The sequence below is a fragment of the Salarias fasciatus genome, chromosome 23, assembly GCF_902148845.1.
Source record: "Salarias fasciatus chromosome 23, fSalaFa1.1, whole genome shotgun sequence".
NCBI classification, from domain to species: domain Eukaryota; kingdom Metazoa; phylum Chordata; class Actinopteri; order Blenniiformes; family Blenniidae; genus Salarias; species Salarias fasciatus.
In genome coordinates, this window is record NC_043766.1 from 14,729,391 (window position 1) to 14,752,963 (window position 23,573).

Here is a 23,573-nt window from a genome sequence, read left to right on the forward strand (position 1 = left end):
TAAAATGAAAATAATTATGAAGAGATTACCCCTTAATACAAATATGCTGCTGCTGCTAAACACTGTGCCTGCAGCAGCGTTTTACTGAGTGCCATATATAAGTGCTGAAGCTCAGCAACCAGTCACACTGTGGTAGATGTGTCATGTTCATTATGCTTAGCATGATCACTATAGTTGTGTTTTCTAAATAAAATCCAGTAAGATTGTGGTGGAATGTGTTTGGGTCTGGTAGCAGGGTGTAATTTGTCAAAAAAAAAGAAATACAATAACAATAGTAAAAATGGGGTTATAGAGTAAATTGCAAACTTATTTGAGACTTGGCAGCCATGCTTTTATTAGATTAAAGATTAAATTTATTATAAGGTTTTGTTGAAAAATAATGGCATCTCAGTTTGAGAGGATGATCCCCAGCAAATCAGCTATTTACACCAGTTCATAGTAAAACTGTGTAAATTGTAAAACAATCAGCTGTTTATTGAACAATTACATAAAGACAACAATTCATGAGCTGACTTTACAGAGTCAGGGAAGGATAAACACATTTTGAGTGTCAGGAAACTGATGTTTGAAAAAAGTATGACAATTTTGTTTAGAAATTGCAATATGGATAAGAAAATTGTTGAACTTTTGGTATGTGTTTGTGACATTTAAATGAAATTTTTTTTATTACTTTTAAATCAAAAATATTGATTGTAGAAAAGCTTAAATACTGTTTTATACACTTTTTCTCTAAATTTCGAATTTACTCCAAAAAAGCTTTATAAAAGCTGATAGTTTTCTCCTCAACAAACCCTTTAATCTCATGAAGCTCAGACTTTAACATTAGTACTCTCAATACTTCCCAGAAAAATGCCACACATTAAACTTAAGCCTCAAGTAAACAGCAGTCCGTTATTAACATAAGATAAATGTTCTCCGCACCGCTTGATTTTACCGCAGCCATTACCGAGAAGATATTCCCAGTGGTGTGATTTCCTGCCCTGTCCTTAGGTACTAAAGAGGACCTCACAAGGTTCCAAACGCTGTTGATAGAAACAAACAGGCTGTTGTTCTAGCTAAACAGATTGCGTTGCGTCAGATTTTCAGTCTTCATTGCTCGACTGGGATAAATATGTGCCATAAGTGTTTAAAAAAAAACAAAACAAAAAAAACGCCAACACCGCCAGCCTCCGATGCTGTACATTTTTACACTAGAGATTTTAACTTGATGATTGTATCAAAGTCATTAACTTTATAGTTGCTAGTTTTTACAAATGATTCAGTATTTAAAGAAGACAGTTTAATAGGTTATGTTCAGCTTAGGATCAGCCCTTTCCTAATCAGATAGCTGAGACTTGAGAATGTGTGTAGTTTCAGGTGTTTTCACAACTTCCATGTCTTTCATGTACATGTTCAATCTAGAGCAGTGTTTGTCGCCGTCACTGAGGTGGGAAAACCAGGAAGACATCAAGCACTACACAAGAAATGATGCACTTCCTGGTCAGGCAGTAGTACAAATACATTAGTCAGACAGTATTTCATTCATTCAGCTAGGAAGCTTTGTTAAGCAGCCTTACATGTTGTAGGAACAGTTTTAGCTGAGTATTAAAGGACCGCTGTGCTGTTTTTGTTTTTTTTTAAGGTGCTAATCCTCAGACTGTTGGGCAATTCAATTTTCAGATATTTTGAAATGTTTCCACGCAAAATTCTTGTGATTTCAAAAGCCAATATCGATTCACGTTTTTTGTTTGTTTATTTGGTTGTTTTTGTGTGTTTTTGGTTGTTTTTGGGGTCGGGGAGGGGTTAGTGAGCTGAATGCTACAGATAAAAGTTGGGAGGTATTGCTCTATTACAAATTTGCATTGAATAACACTTTGTTGTAGGGCAGTCACAGGTTAATAAGTTGGTTAATAATGCCACTTTAAGCCCCCAAATTAATCATAGTTAATCCTGATATTGTGTTTGTTGACATTAAAAACAGCTGAATTCATTATGAAATGCATTTTATAAAACTTGCAATTGATAAACCGCAACTTTCTTGTTAAAATTGGTTTCTCTGATTCTGATTTAACCCTCTGATTATACTTTCCATCACAGAAAAGCAGATCTTTATACCACACAATATATTATTTGTGAACATCCCAAAAAATGGAAAAAGAATAAGAAAAGTATCACAAGGGATGTACAAACCTCACAGATATGAACTGTATACTCTCAGTGTTAGCTAAGAAAAAAAGACGATATACTCTGTTCATCCAGAGGATTTTTTGGCACAAGATCACACTAATTTTGCACTTTATTCAGCTTGTGGTTCCCAAATTAACCAGAGATGCTTCCTCATGATGAAAATGCCATGTCAGTTTTTGCCATCACACCTTTTATTCCACAGCTCTCGTTCTGTTGATAATCCAGTAAGTTGCACACAAATGTCCGAATGGTGAAGAAACAACTACCAAAAACTGAACATTGCATTTTGCATTATTGTATTCTCCAAGTTGACATGTATTCACCCTGAGCCTCTGAATTTTCAGCTTGACAAAGGTGGGAAACATTTATTAAACCTCAACACTGAAGGCCACAGACGTTTCTCTTAAGTTGAAATTCACAGATTAATTTGTGAAAAGAAGATCATTATTTGTGGCAAGACTTCATACGTTTCTGTACATTTATTATAATCGATAAAGGTGTTAAACAGGCCACAATTTCTCTCATCAGATTAATGAAAAAAATATGTTACAGTATGAAAAAACACATTTAGACTGAAATCTCTGTTTTGCTGTTTATATGGACCTCTTTCACAATATTTATCTGCTTCATATGCACACTGAACATAAAAGGCAAAAGAATTATCACCAGTTTGACATGGCACTTTCATCATTTAAGGCAATACCCAGATGTACCAACAGTTCTCTGTAAGATCAAAAAAATAATGTTTTGATAATATATACATATTTTTTCATTTGAACAACAGTCTGAAGGAATTGCATCGTTTGTTAAAAAAGAATTAAAAATCAGCACGGCAGCTCTTTGGGACGACAGCGGATGTAATGCTCAGCGCAGCATAGTCGCTGCTTCGGCTCAGCGATTGTGTTGCTCTGACACTGCTTGTGTTAATGTTCATGCCGTTTTGTTTTTTCAGCCTCTGTGTTGTGCAGACTTCTATAAAAGATATTTATTCTTTGAAATGTGTCTGTCAAGACAAAGTACTGTATCGTAGGACATTTGATTTTATGTTCTGGAGCCTAAAAATCAAATATACTTCACAAGTATGTATTCACCTGCCACTCCAATGTTTTTGTCAGAGAAATTAACTATATTTTTGTTTTGCATTTTAAGCCAAAAGAGTCTCGGGAGCTCAGGGTGTTTAAGTGGAGAATGCCAATAAATTATATAAAAACTTACCTGAATGGTCATGTTTTTGTCATTTTATCATTTCCATGAAGACAGACAAGCGGGACACGTAAGATTTGTTTTAATTTCAACTCTACAGCCAACTGGAAATGATCGCCAGCCTTATGACATAAAAAAAAAAAAAAAAAATGTTCTTAAATTTTCACTAATGATTACATGATTTAATGCATGGCATGGAGGACACAGACGCGCTGTTTGAAGAGTTAGTTTTCTGCCTTCAGCTTCTGCTCAGTCTCACCGAGGCTCCAGTGCAGGCTGCAGGCTTCACTCCCTGTGGACACAGATCACAGGTCCAACTTCATCAAATTCCACATTAATTAATTTCCTCCATTTCATTTGACCACCTTTGTTATTTTTTTATGAGGGACTTTACTCACTGAACTGTATAAATAGCTTTATAAAAAAACCACACTTTGAGATCAGACAAGTGGTAAGCAACCGTCTGATGTCTGTCCTGTATTAGATGACAAAATTATGTTTTTCCTCCCCACTGTTTTGTGTTTAATTATCCAATATGCTAGTAAAATAGAAAGACAGTGCTAAAACTGAAAGATTTCTTCTTTTTTCTATCAATAATTTGAGCATTTCATAAATTTGCCTGCTTTTATAGTATTGTTAAAGTACATGATCTACATTCAAAAGACAGACCCGTCCAGCACCTTTATACTCTCAACTTAATTTTTCTGATAAGATTCGTGTATGTTCACTTAAATAGGAGTTTTCAGGACTTTGGTATTCCTGGTTCCTTCCTTCACTACAGAGTTGACCCTCAGCTTGTCATTACAATCATCAAGTAGAAAATTAGTTTTGGAGTCATTGAAATCAGATACATGGTAATGGTGTTCTGTTCTCTGTGTTTCTCAGTAAAACTACAAGTGTGTTATGATTAGTTTAATGTTATTCTGTTGGGTTGTTAGATTGTATACTCGCATCCCTAAAGTGGAGTTACTCATCCAAAAAGAAATAGCAAACTGCCCTCACCTTGTAGAGCTGACAAACCAGATGGAAAAGGGACGACATCGCCTTGTCTTCATGCGCCACTGTATATTCCTGGAATGACAGTTTCATTTTATTCACAAATTGTTATTAGGTTCCTGCAGTAGAACTTGACTTTTATGAAGTGCAATGGTTATCAGACATGGAATATACTTTCCATTCCATCTTCTATATATTTCTGCACTAGTTTTCCACTCACCAGAAGTTTTGTGTTGATTTCTACAGTTTCAGCAACAATTTAATGTCAGACTGTATTTACATCCACAGACTTAGGTGCAAAATGAACTTACAGATGTTAACTTCAGCTGGCAGTATATAGAATTTATTTATTATTTAATCAAAATGTTTGTGTCAAGGTTGAAGTTGTGATTTACCCCATTAAAAGTGACCCAAGGGACTTGCTTGTGGGTTGGGTTCAACGCTCTGGTCATGGCAGCATTGGCCTCCATCAGCTGGTATCCCAGACCTCCTTTCACACAGGAGTCAACAGCGGACCATGAGACGGAGGGAGCATAAAGCTGGAGGCACTGACAAAGGCACAAAACTGCTATTCAGCACAAAATAAGAAGAAAGAATTTTGTGGCTCTACATCAAGGAACCAATAATGTTCATTGAGGTACTCAGGTTTAAATAGCTTTGTTTCAAATTCCATGTCTTTGCTCTGTAGGTCTCCATGACAGCTCAACAGCCTGTGGCCACTTGTGTAGGATTTAGATGTTTGATTTAGTCTTAATCTAATCAAACCCAGCAACCTGTTCACATTTAATCCTGAAGCATGCCTCAGCTCATGTGAAAGTCTGTCATCAGCTCAGCTGTTCTTCCAGCAACACACTCACATAACACACACCCCTGAAGGAAAGCTGTTCTTTTTTCTTTTCTTTTTTTTTTTTTAATGTGGATACTCACAGGCTGTGCAGCACTGAGGACATCTGCTGACGACTCCATGCAATAGATGATGTGAAATGCAAGATTGTTCCCAGTCAGATGGATGACACAAGCCTGAGGGAGACATTGATTATTATATTGGCTATAGAGCCATAAGAGTTTACTTATCTTCAAATTCAAATGAATCTGGAGGGATGAAATGCCAAAGAACTCCCATAAACAAACCTCAATCATGTTCCCTCTGCACTCAGGCTGTCCGTGCTGACATGCAAACACAGGATTCACTGATGGAATCTGAAGGAAAAGAATGGTTAATCGGCCAAATGTGTAAATGTCACTGGTTTTCTAAGCCATTGGTTGTGGGACATAAAACCATATGAGCAACCAGTAACCATACAAAGGATCATCATACCTTTGTGTTGCCGAAGGGGACCAGCGTGATCGCCATGATGTCCTGCAGCATGGTCCAGGTGGGAAACAGCTGCTGGGTGATGAAGACTCTGCAGGATGGACACATGCTCTCGTAGTAGAGAGTCACAGAAACTGGAGGGACTGCTTGAATGGGCCGGATAGCTTTAACCTCCATGCACTGTTTCTGAACCTGCACAAGCAGAAAATGTGCGAAGTTACCACCATAACTCTGCAGACACACATTGTTTTGCCAAAATAAAGGGGAAAGGCAATTCAACCTTTCATCACGAGTAACTAAGTTATACTAAACAAAGTGTGTATACAGAAGTGGGTGATGAATTAAAGTGCATTTTCCATGCTGCTGTAATCAAAATTAAATAGATGTGTTCGGCTTTGAGGTATTTTGCAGATGGAAATTTCTTCCACAAACAGAAAAAAATTAATTTATAGTTCTTGAAGATCTTTGTCAGGACCCGTCGTCGCGTGTTTTTGCATGTTTTGTTTCTTCACATATCTTCACTCAAAAAGATGGAAGGGCAAACCCAAATTATCTAATGGAATACAGTTGACAGTGCATAACAGGGCTTTTTCTGTATGGTGTTTTCACATTCCCCCTGAGTGTGCATGGGATTTCAGCTGGTAGCCCAGTCTTCTCCCAGAAGCTGAAATCATGCAGCTTTTACAGTGATGCAAACTGTGGATTTCTGTGTTCAGCAAGTATTCTGCTCTTTGCTCAGTGATATTTCTGATGGACCCAAACAGCAGCAAAATCGTCTGGAAATGTGGGTTTATGGGGAAGAAATGGGGGAAGATTGAAAGACACAGAACACAGCATATTTTGAAGTAAAGGAAAACTTTGCTCTAGTTTTCTCCTCTCGTGTTTCTTTAAACTGATTAAAGGCCTGGCTGATTTGACCCGTTGCCGTATTGTCAGTCATATGAAGAGCACCAAGCTTTCAATTTCCGAGGCATGACTCTTATTTAAGAGGAGTCTGTAAGATGCTGTAAACACTCAACAATATTGAATTGTACATTTTCTTTTTCATAGACAGCTTCAATATTAAAAGCACAAAAAATATGTCATTTATATTGAAATGTGCTTTGATAATTTTTTTGTTGGGAAATGTAATTTTTGCCAAATTTTACTCTATTCCTGTGGAGAAAAGTGAAATCAGTGTAAAAAAGTAAAAATACATCAGTTTGGCTGTTTTCTTTTTTTTCTTTTCTTTTTCTTTTTTTTTTTTTTTTTGTATCATTATAGCATTAAAAAGAAAATAAAGAAATTCCTACAGTACAGCAAGACACATGAAGCACAAAAATAAACAATAACAAAACTAACTTATGGTTATTGTCTCTGCCACTTCTGTCAAAATATGGATTTGTATGCTTTTTAGACACTCACCTTGCACTCTATAGCTATTTCCAAGGACCTGCACCACTGAGACGGAGGATAACGGCAGCTCGGTTTGGGGTGAGAACCAACACAGCCTCTGAGGACTATGCAGGAGAGTAAAACGACAGCCAGCTTCCCTGACAGCTTCATCTTGAATACTGAAAAAGAGAGATCCAGACTACACAGAGGAGGAAGAGAAACTTCAGAGAGACGGACTGCAGCTGCTCCTCCTTAAACCTCCCGTTCTGTGATTGATGTCAATCCCTCTTGACTGGTTGAGTCAAGCCCTCCTACTTGGTGGGAGATGAAGACTGGTTTATTATTATCATCTGAGTTTAATTTGACTCATTTGATTGTAGCCTCTCATTCTCTAAGGTTAGTGCAGCATATGTATATATATATATGTATATATATATATATATATATATATATATATGTATATATATATGTATATATATATATATATATATATATATATATATATATAATATATATATATATATATATATATATATATATATATATATATATATATATATATATATACATACATACATATATATATATATATATATATATATATATATATATACATATATGTGTGTGTGTGTGTGTGTGTGTGTTTATTTATTAATTTTTTTTCAAATTTGGTGATTGTTATGTCCTTCGAGCTCGGGTCCTCTACCAGAGGCCTGGGAGCTTGAGAGTTCTGTGCAGGATCTTAGCTGTTCCTAGCACTGCGCTCTTGTGGACAGAGATCTCATATGTTTTTCCCTTTATTTCCTGGAGCCATGCATCCAGCTTGAGGGTTACTGTCCCCGAGCCCTGATATGATTGGTATCTTTAGTATCTTTACTTTAGTTGGTCTATAATCAGTTTCAAAATACGAGTATGCTCCAGACATATTATATTCCAAATGTTTTCAGACATTGTGTTTCTGCAGGTATGTGTTGTATGAAAGCAAGAAGCATTTTTCTTATGTAGAGTAAAAACAGTGAAGAGTGAATGTATGACTGATTGATGTTCAAGGAAAACCAAACACTGAATCACAAAACTCACTCGATTCTTAAAGTTCACATCTGCTCATACAGATTTTTCACGTCAGTTTTCAAAACACAATAAAGCAGTCGAGTGAGAAAAACAACTGAAATAAGCTTCTTGAAGATTCTTTATTCTAATCATCTCATTTTTATGACAAACCAGAAACAAACACAACCTCAACAGTGTCTGGACCCCCCACATGGAGCCGTACCTGTCCAGGATCAGAAAGTGAGCAGGTGACATCTCTGCAGACCCCTTAAGTCCCACACACAAACACTGTAAACTCCTTCCATCTGGTGGGCGTTACAGAGCACTGCACACCAAAACCACCAGACTTCATCTGTGAGTTCTCCTTTGGCGCATCAATAAACTGGGATCACTGAAACATTTCACACGTTTCACAAGAATGCGCCTTCTCACCTGTGTGAGTTCTCATGTGGACCAACATATGACTCTGTCGACTGAAACTTTTGCCACAGGTTGAACAAATAACCGTCTTATTACCAGAGACAGCTCCTAAGTTCTGACCCAATTTACGTTTTTTACAGAGAGTTTCACCACAAAGCATCTCGTCTTGTCCAGCCTGCTTCTCTAAAACCTGAAACTTTTCCACACGGTCACTATGAAACATATTGACTGTTTTCAGCTCTGCATTTGTAGCTGATTCTGATTCAACATGTTCATTCACATCATGGACTTCAGAGTCATGAGAGAAGAGCTGATCAGAGTCCACAAGTTCTTCTGATTCACTCGGGTAACGTTGATCCTCCTCATTAGAAGGTTCCCTGAAGGAATCACTTTCAAACTTCTCGATCAGCTGCTCTCCATCCTGGCTGCTACCAAATTCCTCCTGCTCCCCGATCTGTGGAGGTTCTGGTTCCTCCTGGTCCTCTTCACACTGTAGGAGTCCTGGTTCTTCTTCTTCTGCTTTGATCTGTGGAAGTTCTGGTTCCTCCTGCTCCTCTTTAAATTTTAGAAGGCCTGGTCCTTCTTGTTCGTCTTTGTTCTGTGAGGGTTCTCGTCCTCCGTGATCTAGACAGTAGTTTGTCTCCTGTTCAAAGCGCTGATCCTCCCTGCAGCCATGGTGCTGTGGGAGCTCTGGAGAGACAAAACAGAACAAGACAAAAGGTTTGTTGCATTACTTCTACAGTTCCAGCTTGAAAACAAAAACTAGGACTCAAGTGGTGAACTAGAAACTGTCATTCAAATTTCAAAAATAATGTACAGTCTTGTATGTTATTGCTTGATATCCACTTGATGATTGATCTCTAATATTTACACAAAATTCTATAACTATTGACTATGCTACCTGAGATAGAGCCAGTCCTGCTTTTAAATCCTTTCAGGAAATCTTCAAAAAACACCAATGCGTGCAACTTTCCTGCTTGGAACACTTTCCTGCATGTTTTGGATGTTTCCCTCTTCCAACACACCTGATTCACATGACCAGCTTGTCATCGAGCTCTGCAGAAGCCTGATAACAATCCTGATCATTAGTAACAACTTGGATTTTCAGTTATCTATTTATTCTTATATTAATAAAATCAGAATGTGCTTATATGAGAAATGGTTAGAAGTGTGTTAGCGGTGGACAATCATTAACAATCAGGACTCACTTGGCTTCATTTTTTAAACTGCTTGCTGGCTTGACATCAATTGTTAATTAACTTTGAACAAGAACAGCACAGCAGCTTCTCCCACATTCCTGACTGTCAGCTACAAAAGAAATGTACTGATACAACACAAGGGTTTCCGCCAGACCTTTTTGGTCCGGGCGCCCCGCCCGCGCTAAATTCTGCAGTGCCCAGACAACGGAGATGGAAAAAAAAGAAAAAAATTAAAGCCGCAAGTGGCATTGGGCGGGACCGAGCCTCTGCCGGTCCGTGACTGAGACGTCCACCCACTAACATGGGAGTTGTTAGCATCTCCCATCCACTAACATGTAGTTGTTGGCATCTGTGATCCACCAACATGGAGTTGTTAGCATCTCCCATCCACTAACATGTAGTTGTTGGCATCTGTGATCCACCAACATGGAGTTGTTAGCATCTCCCATCCAGTAACATGTAGCTGTTAGCATCTGTCATCCACTAACATGGAGTTGTTAGCATCTCCCATCCACTAACATGTAACTGTTAGTATCTCTCATCCACTAACATGGAGTTGTTAGCATTGCCCATCCACTAAACATGTAGCTGTTAGCATCTCCCATCCACTAACATGCAGCTGTTAGCATCTCCCATCCACTAACATGCAGCTGTTAGCATCTCTCACCCACTAACATGGAGTTGTTAGCATCACCCATCCACTAACATGTAGATGTTAGCATCTCCCATCCACTAACATGTAACTGTTAGCACCGAAGTCCAGGTCATTGGGAACCTTGCTACTCCATAAACATTCATTTTCATGACTTGACCTCATTTTCTGTTGTAAACGGGCTTTTATTTTGAAGGAATTTTGGGCTCTTATTTTGGAAAGGTAGTACATGCTGTCATAATCATCTGGCTAACCCCTTGGTACTCCATAAACATCCATTTTCATGACTTGACCTCATTTTCTGTTGAAAACTGACTTTTCTTTTGAAGAAATGTTGGGCTTTCATTTTGGAAAATTAGCACATGCTTCAATTAACACTGTTAAACCCGAAATTATCTTATTTTGTTAAAAATGTCATAATTTGCAAAAATGTGACTTTTATTTTGAATGGGTGTGAGACTCTTATTTTTATAGCCATGTCTGCTCCACTTTAGCTAGCACCAATATATCCATGTGAGTGTCAGAGCAGCGTGATTCCATACATCCAATTCTCTGTCTGTGCATCCATCCATCCATATTGACCTGTCTTGGAGGTCAGGGAGAGAAGCCTCAGTTGAGGCCACCTCGCTCTCGGGCTCGGTCCCTAAAAAAGAAAAAGAAACTGCGCTCCACGTGTGTGGCGCTCTCTCTCTCTCTCCCTCGGACGGTCCAAAGCATCGCTAGCACTAGCTGACCAAACACCGTCATAATGATGGAGATCATCCACGAGCCACATTCATGTGTTCATTCAGATTTCTCCATACCTGTTCTGTGTAACTTGATTTCAGGTTTCAAGATGATTTCCAGCAGTTTGTTCTGACGACAAATCACCTCCTCGTACCAGACGATGGTTTGTTCAAACACGGTGAATATTTCTCCAGCGGCCGCAGATAGTCTTTCATTGAGAAACTCTGAAAGCCTCAATTGAAGTCATTGTTGCTGCAGGAGATGAAATATATTCTCTGAAAGATACAAAAACACCCAACTCCAACCAACGTCCAAAGCTGCTTCTTCTCTCGTGACCTTATTCAGGCCTGCCCATTTCTCTAGGGGCGGGACTTCTGCTTTGTGTTTGCACTTCTTGTTAGTGACAACTGCCGAGTAAACAAGTGAGGAAATGGAGTGGGGAGAAACTAAAATCTCTCTTAAAAGCTGTAATGAAACAACTCTGCCTCATCCGAGGCTTTTAACAGAGTGGGAGGATGACATGCAGAAGTGGTCTCCAGTCCTGTATGGTGATATTTTTAATGACTTTGTGCCGTCGCTGGGTGTGGACGGTTCAGCCATGAGGAACTACAAGAGCACCGAAGCTTTCAAATATCTTCACAGTGGGAAAGTCGGCTGTTTTTTTTAAATCAGCAACAGGGCTATACATTTTTTAAAGCCAGTGTTAGCCCAAGTCAGGCCAGTACCTCTTCACATTCAGCACGGATGTTGGTGACAGCTGACAGTGACAGAGAGCCGTGGAGACCACGATGCTCTTGTATCGCGGGGTTCGGACGGTCCTGAAAACTTAAGTCAAATCTAGCTCAAAAAAGTACAGTAAAAGTAAAATTACTTTGTTATGACCACCTCTAGCCAGAATTGTCATGTGATGGTTGAGTGACCCATCCAAGTCTGCTTACATGGATTTAGTTAAGTCCCAATTTAGACCTCGTCTAGTCTTCATTTAGTCCTGGTTTTAGTACTGTCATTTGAGAATTTGTAAAATAACATTTACCTCTTACTCATAAACTACTTTTGAAAGTGGATACTTTTTCTTTATAAGTAACTGAATCCATTAACTTTAGTTTTACTTATGTACTTTTATTGTTGTCAGCCCTAATTACTAATAACTTTGTAAAGTTTTCACTACGCGGTGGAACACCAACAAATAATATTGTAGCGTTACGACACTGAAGCAAATACTGGGAACTACTTTTTCTTTTGTGATCGCTACGCCCAGACGCCATGTTTAGTAAGTAGTTCCGTCTTAGCAATCTTTGCATAAACAACTCAATCTCGTAATTTTGCATTAATATTTCACAGTGTAGTGAATGTACGGATTATAACGTGTCCACCAAAGTGTTTTGGGGTTGTTGGATTGTGTATTTGATGAGTTTGACGAGGGGGAACAAAAATACCATTCACTTCCATTGTGTCCGTCCCGAAAACCTTCCCCGACTCACCTCTGAATAAACAACAGCTCACCCTCACGAAAAAAGTAAGTATGCTGTTCGAAATGACTAAGGAATTGCGCTAAATGGGCCAATTTGCCTAAATGTTGAAGTATCGCTTTAATAAAAGTGAGCAACAAAGCAGGCGAACTCGCTGTCAACACAGCGCAGAGACAGCAAACCGGAAAGTGCAACACATAATGGCCCTGCCCAGCAGCATTTCCTGAATAAGGTCAATAGGGCTCAATTTAGAATGTAATCCAGGATTTTTAAAGAGAGACAATGCCTAGAATTTCTGGTTGGTTGTAAATTTTCCTGAAACAGGCCAGGAATTATTTTTAGAATCATAACCAACCAATCACTGTCAAAATAAGGAACATATAAAGAACCTAAAGCTCATCATAAAATAATTCATTATTAATTTGTCAGTTTTATGAGTCTCTAACTGCCTTGTAATAGGTTTCTCTTTTAATAACACATATCTGTATTCTTTTCAGTATTGTGTGTTGAAACAGTGTCTTCAACACCACCCACAATGTCGACCACTTTGTTTACCTCCGAGCCACCTGGTCTCCGCCCAAACCAAGCATCTCCACTCATTGTTCCTGCAGAAAAAGCCTGAGAGTAGGTATGTAGTTTGCTAACAGATAATGAAATATCACTCACAACAATTCATTAAGCCATATTCTGAAATTTATTTGGGATCTGAAAGTGCATACACGAACAGTACTGTTCTCAAGTAGGTAAAGTTGGGTTCTACACCAAATATTTTAGCCAGTTTTCTTCTAGATGATTCCTGAAAAGGAAACAAGCCTTTTCTGATTAAGGACAACAAGCTGAATGTTATTGCATACTCAATACAGTAAAGAAACATACACATTTACAGTATCTTTTCACAGCAAGAGGCTTTCGACTAAGTGCAGCTATATTCTTGAAATTGAATGAAAAGTACTCAGAACCACAATGGAGGAAAACCAAAGTCACAAAAAGTTACAGAAAGATAATTCAAACATATCCCATGTAGACTGTGATGCAAAGACAAGTAGAGGTATTTAATCATATGCACAGCTCTAAGTCCCTGGATTTCAAATGTTTGACAAACTTGATGATGATCTTCTTGTCTCACTTTGGGCGTGTAGAAATACAAATGTACCTCCTGTGTAATTCAACAAATGCTGCATTTTCATCCATTTGTAAGACTCAATTCAGTTATCCCAGAGTGGGCAATTTCACAATTTGTCTGGATTTATGATATGGAAGATATTTTAGTGTAACACCTGAGTCACTGAATGGCACCCAAGCACTTGATAAAAGTGTTTATATCTACTCAATACATTTCTATTCGCCAACCTTATTTGACAGTTTTTATACTTACTCTTCTTCACCATGATACCTAAACACACGCCATACAAAGCCGACCTATAGTCATGATGCTTTCTGTAACCATGTCCTTCACTTCACTTCATTCCTTCAGATATAAGTCTCTGCATTACAGCCTTTACCCAACTGGACCTCATTGTCCCAGCCTACCTACAAATATTTCTAAAAATAGCTTCAAGTTGACATTTGCACCAAAAACATTTACCACCTATTTCTGTCCAGTAATTAAACTCGGCACATTTTCCACTAAAGCCATCCCAACATCATCCAACGCCACTAAATGGCAGTACTATCTCCAATAGCGGTACTAACAATTACCTTCATTCTGCTTGCCTTTATCCTGCAATATAAACTTAAACACATCTCATTAATGTTATTCAATCTGGTTAAATCCACTTCAAATCCATCTGACTAGTTTTCACTTTCTTGGGGCCAAACAAAGGTTTATAATTAAGCCACTAACTGAATCTTCCATGTCACAGATGTATTGTCTTTTGTGCAAGATTACATCAAATTACTCATTCAAGAGACACACTATTTATTTTAGATTTCTACATTGGGTTTATAGTATTTTATTTAAAATAAGACCCGTGTCCTGACTGTAAATATCCAATTATTTGCCCTTGATTTTTTCTATAAGCGTAGTATCTGTAATGCTGAAATTTAAGGATGATTTTGTTAGCATGCAGCAATGAGACATCGTAATGATGTGAAACCTTTGGTTGAATAGAGATCTAATGAAGAAATCTTTGTTTTTTTGTATCAAGTCTATGATGACAGAGTTTATAATGTGTGACACCACTAATGTTGATACAAAACAGGAATAACTTTGTAAAGTTTATGTCCATTTTTTTCCTGCACAGTGACAAAACATTGAAGTTACAAAAACAGACAATGATGAACTGTGCACATGTAAAATGAAAATGTCTCACTTCAGAAAACTAAACACCTTATTAGGTGGTCGGAATATTAGACTAAAAATAAGTAGTTTTTTTTTATTTCCTGATCAGTGCTACAACAGATCAATCTCATGAGCAACTTGCCCATATTTACAACCAGAACATGTTTACCTGCTCGAGCAGCGACATGAACGTGTACATGAATAAAGTCATAGTATCTCCACTTCACTTGAGATACTTTTGTGCAAATGCCATGCTTCAAATCAAATCCCCACAGAGTGCTCTTTTTTTATTATTTTGTGTAACCTTTATGCCTTTTTTTGTTTTCTTGCTACAAAGTTTGCTGGGATAGGCAATGCTACCAAAATGTATTTACACTTTAATAAACACATATTATCAACTTAAGTTAGCACTCAATCTATTTAGTGTGCAAAGAGTACGAGAAAAGTCAACTCAGAGAAGGAGGTGAGGATGTTTACATTTTGGTTTTGTCCAGGTTGGAAGTCCTGCTGTGGGACTGCTGTGTGACGACTGTGGCACACATTGCCTGTGCAATGCAGCACTTGACATTTTACTGCTGTGCAACACTATACTGCAGACTGATGTGATCACAAGAAACTGCAACTGACACAAAGGCTTTTCTCTTTGCTTTGATGGAGACAATATAGTACGACTGAATATATGACTGATGTGTGATCTTAAAGAGGTGCCTTTAAGAAAAACTACAGCAGTGAGTGCCTAGCACCAATGGTTTAGATGAAAAAAAAAAACATATATTTTTGATACCAGACTTTCACGTGTGACAGGTAGCCATTTAAAGTGGAGTAACAAAGCATATCCTTTTTTAGCTGGTGTAACAATAGTACAACTACTGGCGATAAAACAGTATCCAGCCATAATGTCCCTGTTCTACTTAGCAATATTTTCTATACCAGGCAAGACTGTTACACAACACTGGCATGCAGAAATCAAACATCACGACTTTTTCACTGCCACAAAGCAGAAACCTGGCACAGCTTTTTTCAACTTAGAGACAATAAACAACCTGTGAAAACTGATAACTTCAAGTGTACTTGCGCAATAACAATCAAGCACGTGTTTTACCAGTAAGAGAGAAGTGCATTTTAAAGTGACCCATTGAACACTATGAAATATATATAGAAAAAATAAACTGTTGTCAAACCAGTAACAAAATGCAATAATAGCTACTCTTAAATCTACGGTATTTATATATATCATGATTTTGGCCAACCCAAACTGACAATGCCACACTGAATGACTATGGTATGTTCCCCTATAAAAAATAGTTTTAATGATTCTCTGTAATCCACAAGCACCACTTCATTGCCACTCATAGTTTTCACAATCACAGGAGTCCCTGGGTCTCAAACCTGTCATCAAACCAGGGCTGCAGAGACCCATTTAGGTCTGAAATGTAAACAACTTCTGATTTTAAAATAAATTTCTTTTTATATATATAGACGTAGAGTTCAATCACCATTTTAAAAATAATTCACTCCTCAGGAAAAAAAATAGTTTTGCATGTATGTGCTCATATAAAAATATCCAATTACCTCAATTATATCACATTTTGTGGTAATCTACTCTAATTGGTCCACCAAAGCAGGAATCTTTGACTTTACTAACTAAAGAAACATGCCTCCAAAATCAAAGCAGAACTTGTCATATTCTCCATTAATGTTATGCAGGGCATTTATATTGTTGTAATGTTGTATCTAACTTGACACAATCCTTCTGCAAGAGAATTAAGATTGCCAGAATGAAGCACTGAAAGGCACTAGTCAACATTGAACTACAGAGCTGCAAACCCTCAGCGTAAGCCTGTTTCAGTTCCCGTTAGGGAACGAGACTTCACAAAGCTGGACTCCAACTTGCATCCTCAGACAAAAAACATCAAATATAAGTCACCAAATAGATTGGCGCTTTGCATATACAGTACTTGCTTTTCAGTTTTGAATTCTAAGATGTGTATGAATGAACACATAAAGTTAAATCCTTCACCTCCATTTCACATCTACTTTGTGTTACATTTCATTACTAATGTCATGCAGATTTTCTGGGAATATGCAGAATGAAGAATGGCATCATATTGTCACTCCATGATAATCTACCAGAGTGTAAACTGAAAGATAGTGTCCATGAGACAATATCTATTCAGAAATCCCCACCGTCACTATAATAATGTCTAAACTCCATGATAACACGCATTCTCAATATGACTGGTATGCTCTTCTGCTCTCTATAGGGTTGAGCTTCATTAACTTTCAAATATTTAATTTTCATCATAGTACAAAATGACAAAATGCTCAGATATCTACCATTCATAAAGTTCAGCAGAGATTATTTATTATGTATTATTTACTGTAACTATCTAAGAGTTGTTGAGCGCACAAACTATATTTGAAATGTGAAGAACATATGTGCAGGCTGGAACTTGTGAAAGCCATAAACACATTACTTTAAATTTTGCACAATTATAATGATCAATGACTGCAATTGTTTATTTTGGTTGGACATTTGAACTGAAGAAAGAAAATGACCACTGGCTTCAGAAGACACCGAAGATATCGATGTTTATGTACCAAAGAAGAGACTAAAAACTTGATTGAGAGATTAGGTAATATCAATATTCAAAATATTCATTTATGTAAGACATTAAAGCAGCTATTGAAACTCAACCCTAAGACTCTATATTTAGTTTATCTTGTTCTCTATAAAGTGCTGAAGTACATCTTCTCAGTCTTTACAACACCCATAATGCACATGTGTAATGTAGTGCAGAGCCCCATCCTGAGCTCAGTTTCCTACAAGCACCTTTACCACTGCAATTGCATTGATTAAACGGATTTGATTGTGTGGAAGATGCTTACTGTAAAGGGATGTGCAAATTACTTTTCAAAATGATCAGAAATAGTTTGGCATGGAGGCGTATGTCCTGGTTTACATTAATTTGTAAAACAGAAAAATATATGAGGTTGAGAGTGGTCAAATCTGAGAACGAAGACTTCAAAATTATTAATATTTAACTACCTGACAATATTTTGTGCTTTTAATTCAGGTAAAATGAATAAATATTCAAGATGTGGAATTGTGATTAATTTAACATTGCACTACCAAAAAAAATATAAAAATAAAAAAAACAAACCAGACCTTTCCAAACACAAAAACTGCAACCCAGAATAATTATTTCTGCTCAGATTGTTGTGCTCTTCTATATTCCAAAATTAACACATTTCCACTGTTTATATTTTTAGAGCATTTTTAGGAAATCTGTTGGCATCGAGCTTTCTCTCAGTATCATGTGTCTGCTTCTGCAGAAGTTTAAACTCACTGCTGGATTCTGTTAAAGATAAGTACTTAATCCAAGTTATGCGTCGTAAGCTTCATGTGCAGATGGTAGTAAAAAGGATTTTTTTACCAAAAGGAATAATCGCTTTAAAACAGAAATAAGATTACTACATAAATCGAGGCCTGCTTTTGACAGCAGGCTAAAAGCCTTTTGTATTCACCAGGCTTTGGTAAGAGCATCAAATGACCCCTAAACTGGATCTCAGTTTGCCTAAACTAGTCAACATACTAGGGCCAGGACTAATGTATTTAACTCATCTATATTTTAATGACTGTAAAAAGCGTAATCAGTTTCCACTGTAGTTTAGAATAACTGTGTAAACCCTGTCAAATACCCGTGGATTGGTTTAATAACGCTTTATTTTAGTGACATCATAACACTGTTTTAGAGATCAATATTTTCATGTTGCGACTGTTGTGCGGTTTCTGTGTGGTGATAACACTGACTGTTACTGTACAATATCTGAGCCTGGGAACAGTGTCCGTCTGGGTGTGTTCTCAGCAGTAACACTGTGGAGGTTTGTGAAAGCGCCTGGGGTGTGGTGTGCTGGTGTGTCTCAGCTGGGCTGCTGGCTGAGAGCGGGCCAGGCCAGGGTTACATTCAGCTGCTGGTTGTGCTCCATCAGGGATGTGTGCCGGTAGTGGAGGACGAGCTCCCTCAGTGAGGAGTACAGGTTGTAGGGCTCAGCGAAGCCGTATCCAGTGGCTGTTCTGTAGATTACACAGTGCTTCACGTCACCGTGCACGCTGCATGAGAGGAAATGGGTCACTATGGGTTTACAAACACACATTTTTAACAAAACATAATCATAATCAGACAAGGTATGAGAGACAAAGCCAAGTGTGCATCTAGTTATTTTACAGTAAAATCTTGTAAACTGTGTGTTAGTAGTGCCAATGTGAAGGTACTCACACCACAGAACAGGCGAAGGAGCCTCTCTGAGTCTGGCTGTCTCTGATTAAGAAGGTCCCGTCCCTCTTCCCCTTCAGCAGCTCCTCGGCTTCTTTGCGTCTCATGCCACCTACGTACCAGCTCCTCTCCTCCTGGTGCATATCTTCAGCCAGGGTGTATGGGCTAGTTGTTTGGTGGTGGGTAGAGTAAATTCAGCCAGAGAAACAAAATTTAGAGTATATACCAGCAATACAAATTATTTCTGATGCTCCAGATAAGAGATGTGTACTCACTCTTCATCTTCTTCACTCCTGATACCAAGCCAGTCATTAATCTGGCTCTGCTTTGTGCCCTGTTGGGTGAGCCAGCTGGAAAGGGGAAAAGGGATCGTTATGCTGTGGTAGATGTAATACAGGACTAGCAAAGCTAAATACCAGCGGAGCACCAGGGATGTGAACTCAGGGAAAGTGTGCCAAAAATGGTGTTCAGTAACAATATAAATAACATGAAAGATATAGATTTTTTTCAAAAGCAGTAAAATCCTTCTGCTTCATAGCACACAAACTCCTTAACATGACAATCTCTGCACAAAAACTTGGAAATCCACAGCTGTGGCAATGTGGAGAGCAGCTGATCACTTTATCTATGTTTACAGCTCAGCTGTGTCAATGGCATGTAAAAATTTCGTCGGTGTCATCTCAGATGGATTCCTTCTGATGGATGTGACAGAGTCATGTTAACACATCTGATTTGCACTGGGGTTTTGGGCCCTACAGGGAGGTTATCTGATACACAGGCTGGAGCTGTGGCTCATAAGAATGAGGTTTAAGACACCTGTTTGATACAGACATCAGAAACATTGCTTTGTTTGGTATTTTACTCTTTGTGTTTTTTTCCCACATCTGCTGAATGTTTTATGGATTGTTAAGGTCATGGGGGTTGGGACCTATCCAAGCTAACATTGCAAATAAAGAAGAGTAAATCTTGGATGGTTTACCAATTAGTTACAGGACCAGGACAGAGACGGGCCATCACGCATAGAAACATTTTCCTCCCTCAGCCAGTTTAGAGTCACTATCAAACCACGCATGTTTTGGGAGGTGGAAGCCAAATGAAAAATAAGAGAAAAGCCACTAAGACGTGCCTCAGCCAGGACTTTAACTTGAACCTTCTTACTGTGAAGCAACATGGGAAACCACAGTGTCTAATGTTCTCATCATAAATTCAACAGGTAGTTTTTCCATTACTATGGAATACAGAAGATTAAGCCACAGGACAAGAAACCGTCCTGAGTCAGCTCACACACTGGAATAAAGCGTAATTAGAGAGATACGTACAGGAGGTATTGATCTCTGATCTTTCGTAGTTGCACCAGGTCAGGCTTCAGGGTGTTTATTTTCCGATCCACCTCCATGTGAGCCAGCACTTTACTGCTCAGCTCTTCCTCCAGCTTTTTCTTACTGTTGTGGATTTCTTCCACTCTTGATTGTAGTTCATCTGAGTTGCTTTGAAGTCTGCATGTAAATAATACATTAAATTCAGTAAGAAAAACAAAGATTACCGTTGTTCAATCAGCATTTTGGATAGATGTCCAATAAATTTTTTTTTTCTTTTGTTATCCTTGATGTCTGGGAAAAACAGCATACTTTTCAGGTTCTGTGCTGCTGTCTAATGTGAGGAACATGTCGATGTATTCCTTGCTGTAGCGCTCCTGAGTTTCACACTCTTCCTCAAAGATCCGAATGATTTCACTGAAAGCCTCTATAGCTGTCCTCTTGCTCTGGAGTTCCTGTGAAAACAGGAAACAGAACCTTAAATACTTCATGTACTGTTCTAGCAAACAAGTCAGAAATGGAGATGCAGCATTTAGTTAACCACAGATTTACATGATAATAAAAAGACTAGGTGTTTGGTCACTGGTGTACCTGGGAGGTTTGGTTCAACTCGTCAAACAGACGGTCAAACTCTTTGCTCTTTTCTTTGTATTGATCCTGAAGTATCCTTAGCTGTTCTCCAGCTGCATCAATGTCAACCTCCATCACAGCCTGAATGAACAAGATTCCGTTTTAAAACCGTCTAGTATGCATTCATTCTGAAAAAGAGTAAACTTAAAGAAAGTTGAGCACTGCCTCTCTAAAAATTAACAGCTTTTTTCTTATTGTTGTTACTTATGATGATAGGACTGTTGCACAACAAAACCACTAATAAACTACGAACAGCATCAGTAACTGTTAATGTTTGCTGGTATGTTTGGTAACGTCAGACATTCGAAGCAGTTGTAGCTGTAACGTAAGCCAGCATGCTTCCAGCACTCAGAGCTTTCACACACCTACCCGTTGATATCTGGATATTGGGTAGAGTAACCTTGTATCCAGCCTCGAGTTGTACTGGGCCAGCGACTTCTTCTGGTAATACTGAATCAGGTCGACCACAGACGGAAAGGCCAGAGGCTCAGAAAAACCATAGCGTCCCCCATTATGAAAGATTTTGATGAGTCGGTTGGAGCCATCCTTTCTGAAAAAGTCAAGTGATGGGGGTTATAAAGACGACTGCCACAAGTGCTGAAAGCAAAAAGTATCACCCTTGTCATTTTTTTTGTTTTAATGAGTCAATTTTTACCCTTTATAATTACTTTATAATTACTCCAGTTACTGAATTTGTATACTAACAGATAACTAAGGGTTTTCTTGAAATGTTCGTGTACAGTCAATGAACCTGCTACATGTAAAGTAGATGATCATCAACCTAAATCCCTGAACCTGCCTTGATATCGTGCTCTGGATCTGGAGGCGTTAAGTGCAAAATATAACCCAACTCAACTTAACTCCACTTTATTTATGTCATTATATGAAAAAAAACCCACCACTAGGACAAAGTGCTGTACATAAATAGACATGAAAACCTAAAATCCTAAGTTGTGCGCAATAACATGATAAAAATACAATTAAAAAAACAACATAGCATTTAATATGAAATAGTATAAATCAGACAGCATTGACCGATATTAGAGTGTGTCTGTTCGATCCCACAAGTGTGAAATGAATGAATGGAATGAGCTGAAGTGAAACTAATCTTATGTAGACAGGGTATTATGTTGCTGACCACTGGAGGCTGTGCCAGATTGTAATCAACAGAGCTTCATATGTGAAACCTAGTCTGTAGATATTTAACTAAAATTAGACAGAAAACCACAAACTGTATGTACTTTCCAAAACTAACAAAAATAAGCTTGAACTCAAAAGCTCAAAAATTCTGATTAGCTTTCAGCAATTGCTATTTTGCTGCTTAAAAGATAAGACACGCGAAAAAATGCTATGATGTATTCAGCTGAGCATGTGTGTGTGATAAACAGCAGTGACTAGTTATCTTCAATGGATGAAACTCAGAGACGGTGCACAGGATATGTATATAAACCACCAAATCCTGTGAAATTAAATGTTCTACATCAGCAGTGTTTGCAGCTCATAGAAATAAAGAGGTAGTTACCTTAGTGTCAGTGTGTATTCCCTCTTAATTCTGTTGGAAGCATCCCGAACAAGAAATGTGCCATCAGGAGTGTTTCTCATCATCTCGTTCACTTCTTCTCTGGATGGTATAAAAGGAGATGAAAATCTTGGTGAAAACCAGAAAAAGTTGCCTATATCAGAAGAGTTGGAGGTGCCTGGAGATTTCTGGCAAAGTGGGCCAATTTGAGAGAACTACGCTACTTAATATTTACGCAGTTGAAAATTCAGTACCTTGAGATGGTGCCCCAGTACCACTCTGCTTCAAACAGCTGATGCTCCTCAGTGCTGCAGTCGCATGCTGCCATAGCTTCAGTAATGCAGTTCTCCGGTTGAAGTTCTGTGCACAGAAGAAGTTTCAGAAAGAGAAAAAAGTCATTGAAATTACAGATTACAGAGGTATATAGTGCAGAAGAGACATTTTGTTGATGGGTAAACATAGAAACATTCTTTTTAAAAAATTCTTTCTCTCATATTCAGTGTTATTCAACTTTAAAAACTATGACAGCCAGTAGATACCACACCAGTAAACTGTGTTCATACATTACATTACATAATGATTTTCAATCATGGATTTCAAAGAGAACACCATTTGTAAAGTGTTTGAAAATAAACTTTAATCTGGTGGTGATTTTCACTGAAAATGACAGCAACACCAATTGTTTTCAAAAAAACAAATGATGTTTTTGCCATAATATTCTAGAAATCTGTGCTGTAAATATGCAACGTATGACCAGTTGCAGAAAACACAAAGATGCTGTGGGGTACCTCCTTGGTTGGTGACGTTGGTTTTCGGTGCTGACGCATCTTCACATGAGGAAAGCTCCGGCAAGGACGCTGTTGGTTTGTGAGAATGCACCTCACCGTCGTCCTGACCCATCTCAGGCTCCGAGAACTCTGAAACGACAAGGCAGCGGTACCCAGAAAGTCAGCTCAGGCCAGTGCGGAAATTAGTGCCTT

The 23,573-nt window shown here is 38.2% G+C and overlaps 2 protein-coding genes across 3 annotated transcripts in view; both read right to left on the minus strand.

Moving 5' to 3' along the window:
• Positions 1–3,563: 3,563 nt before the first annotated feature.
• On the minus strand, positions 3,564–7,225 carry ifi30b (IFI30 lysosomal thiol reductase b). The gene is made up of 7 exons (XM_030083462.1): positions 7,085–7,225; positions 5,684–5,872; positions 5,497–5,565; positions 5,293–5,385; positions 4,761–4,913; positions 4,372–4,440; positions 3,564–3,661 (listed from the first exon to the last, which is right to left on the minus strand). Exons 1-7 carry the CDS (start codon positions 7,223–7,225, stop codon positions 3,608–3,610), a joined length of 768 nt encoding a protein of 255 aa, XP_029939322.1. The 3' UTR covers positions 3,564–3,607.
• Positions 7,226–18,506: 11,281 nt separating this feature from the next.
• The window catches only part of LOC115381484 (phosphatidylinositol 3-kinase regulatory subunit gamma-like), a 10,667-nt gene continuing 5,600 nt past the window's right edge, over positions 18,507–23,573 (minus strand). Inside the window, exons 2-11 of one of the 2 annotated variants that reach the window (XM_030082912.1) lie at positions 23,382–23,510; positions 22,848–22,959; positions 22,597–22,695; positions 21,444–21,624; positions 21,036–21,155; positions 20,757–20,899; positions 20,448–20,624; positions 19,407–19,478; positions 19,132–19,293; positions 18,507–18,965 (exon numbers count right to left, since the gene is read on the minus strand). In XM_030082912.1, coding sequence (XP_029938772.1) covers positions 18,776–18,965; positions 19,132–19,293; positions 19,407–19,478; positions 20,448–20,624; positions 20,757–20,899; positions 21,036–21,155; positions 21,444–21,624; positions 22,597–22,695; positions 22,848–22,959; positions 23,382–23,510 — 1,385 coding nt within the window. In that variant the 3' untranslated portion in view covers positions 18,507–18,775. Of the gene's footprint in view, positions 18,966–19,131; positions 19,294–19,403; positions 19,479–20,447; positions 20,625–20,756; positions 20,900–21,035; positions 21,156–21,443; positions 21,625–22,596; positions 22,696–22,847; positions 22,960–23,381; positions 23,511–23,573 lie in introns of both variants that reach the window. The other variant, XM_030082911.1, reaches the window with a different exon arrangement.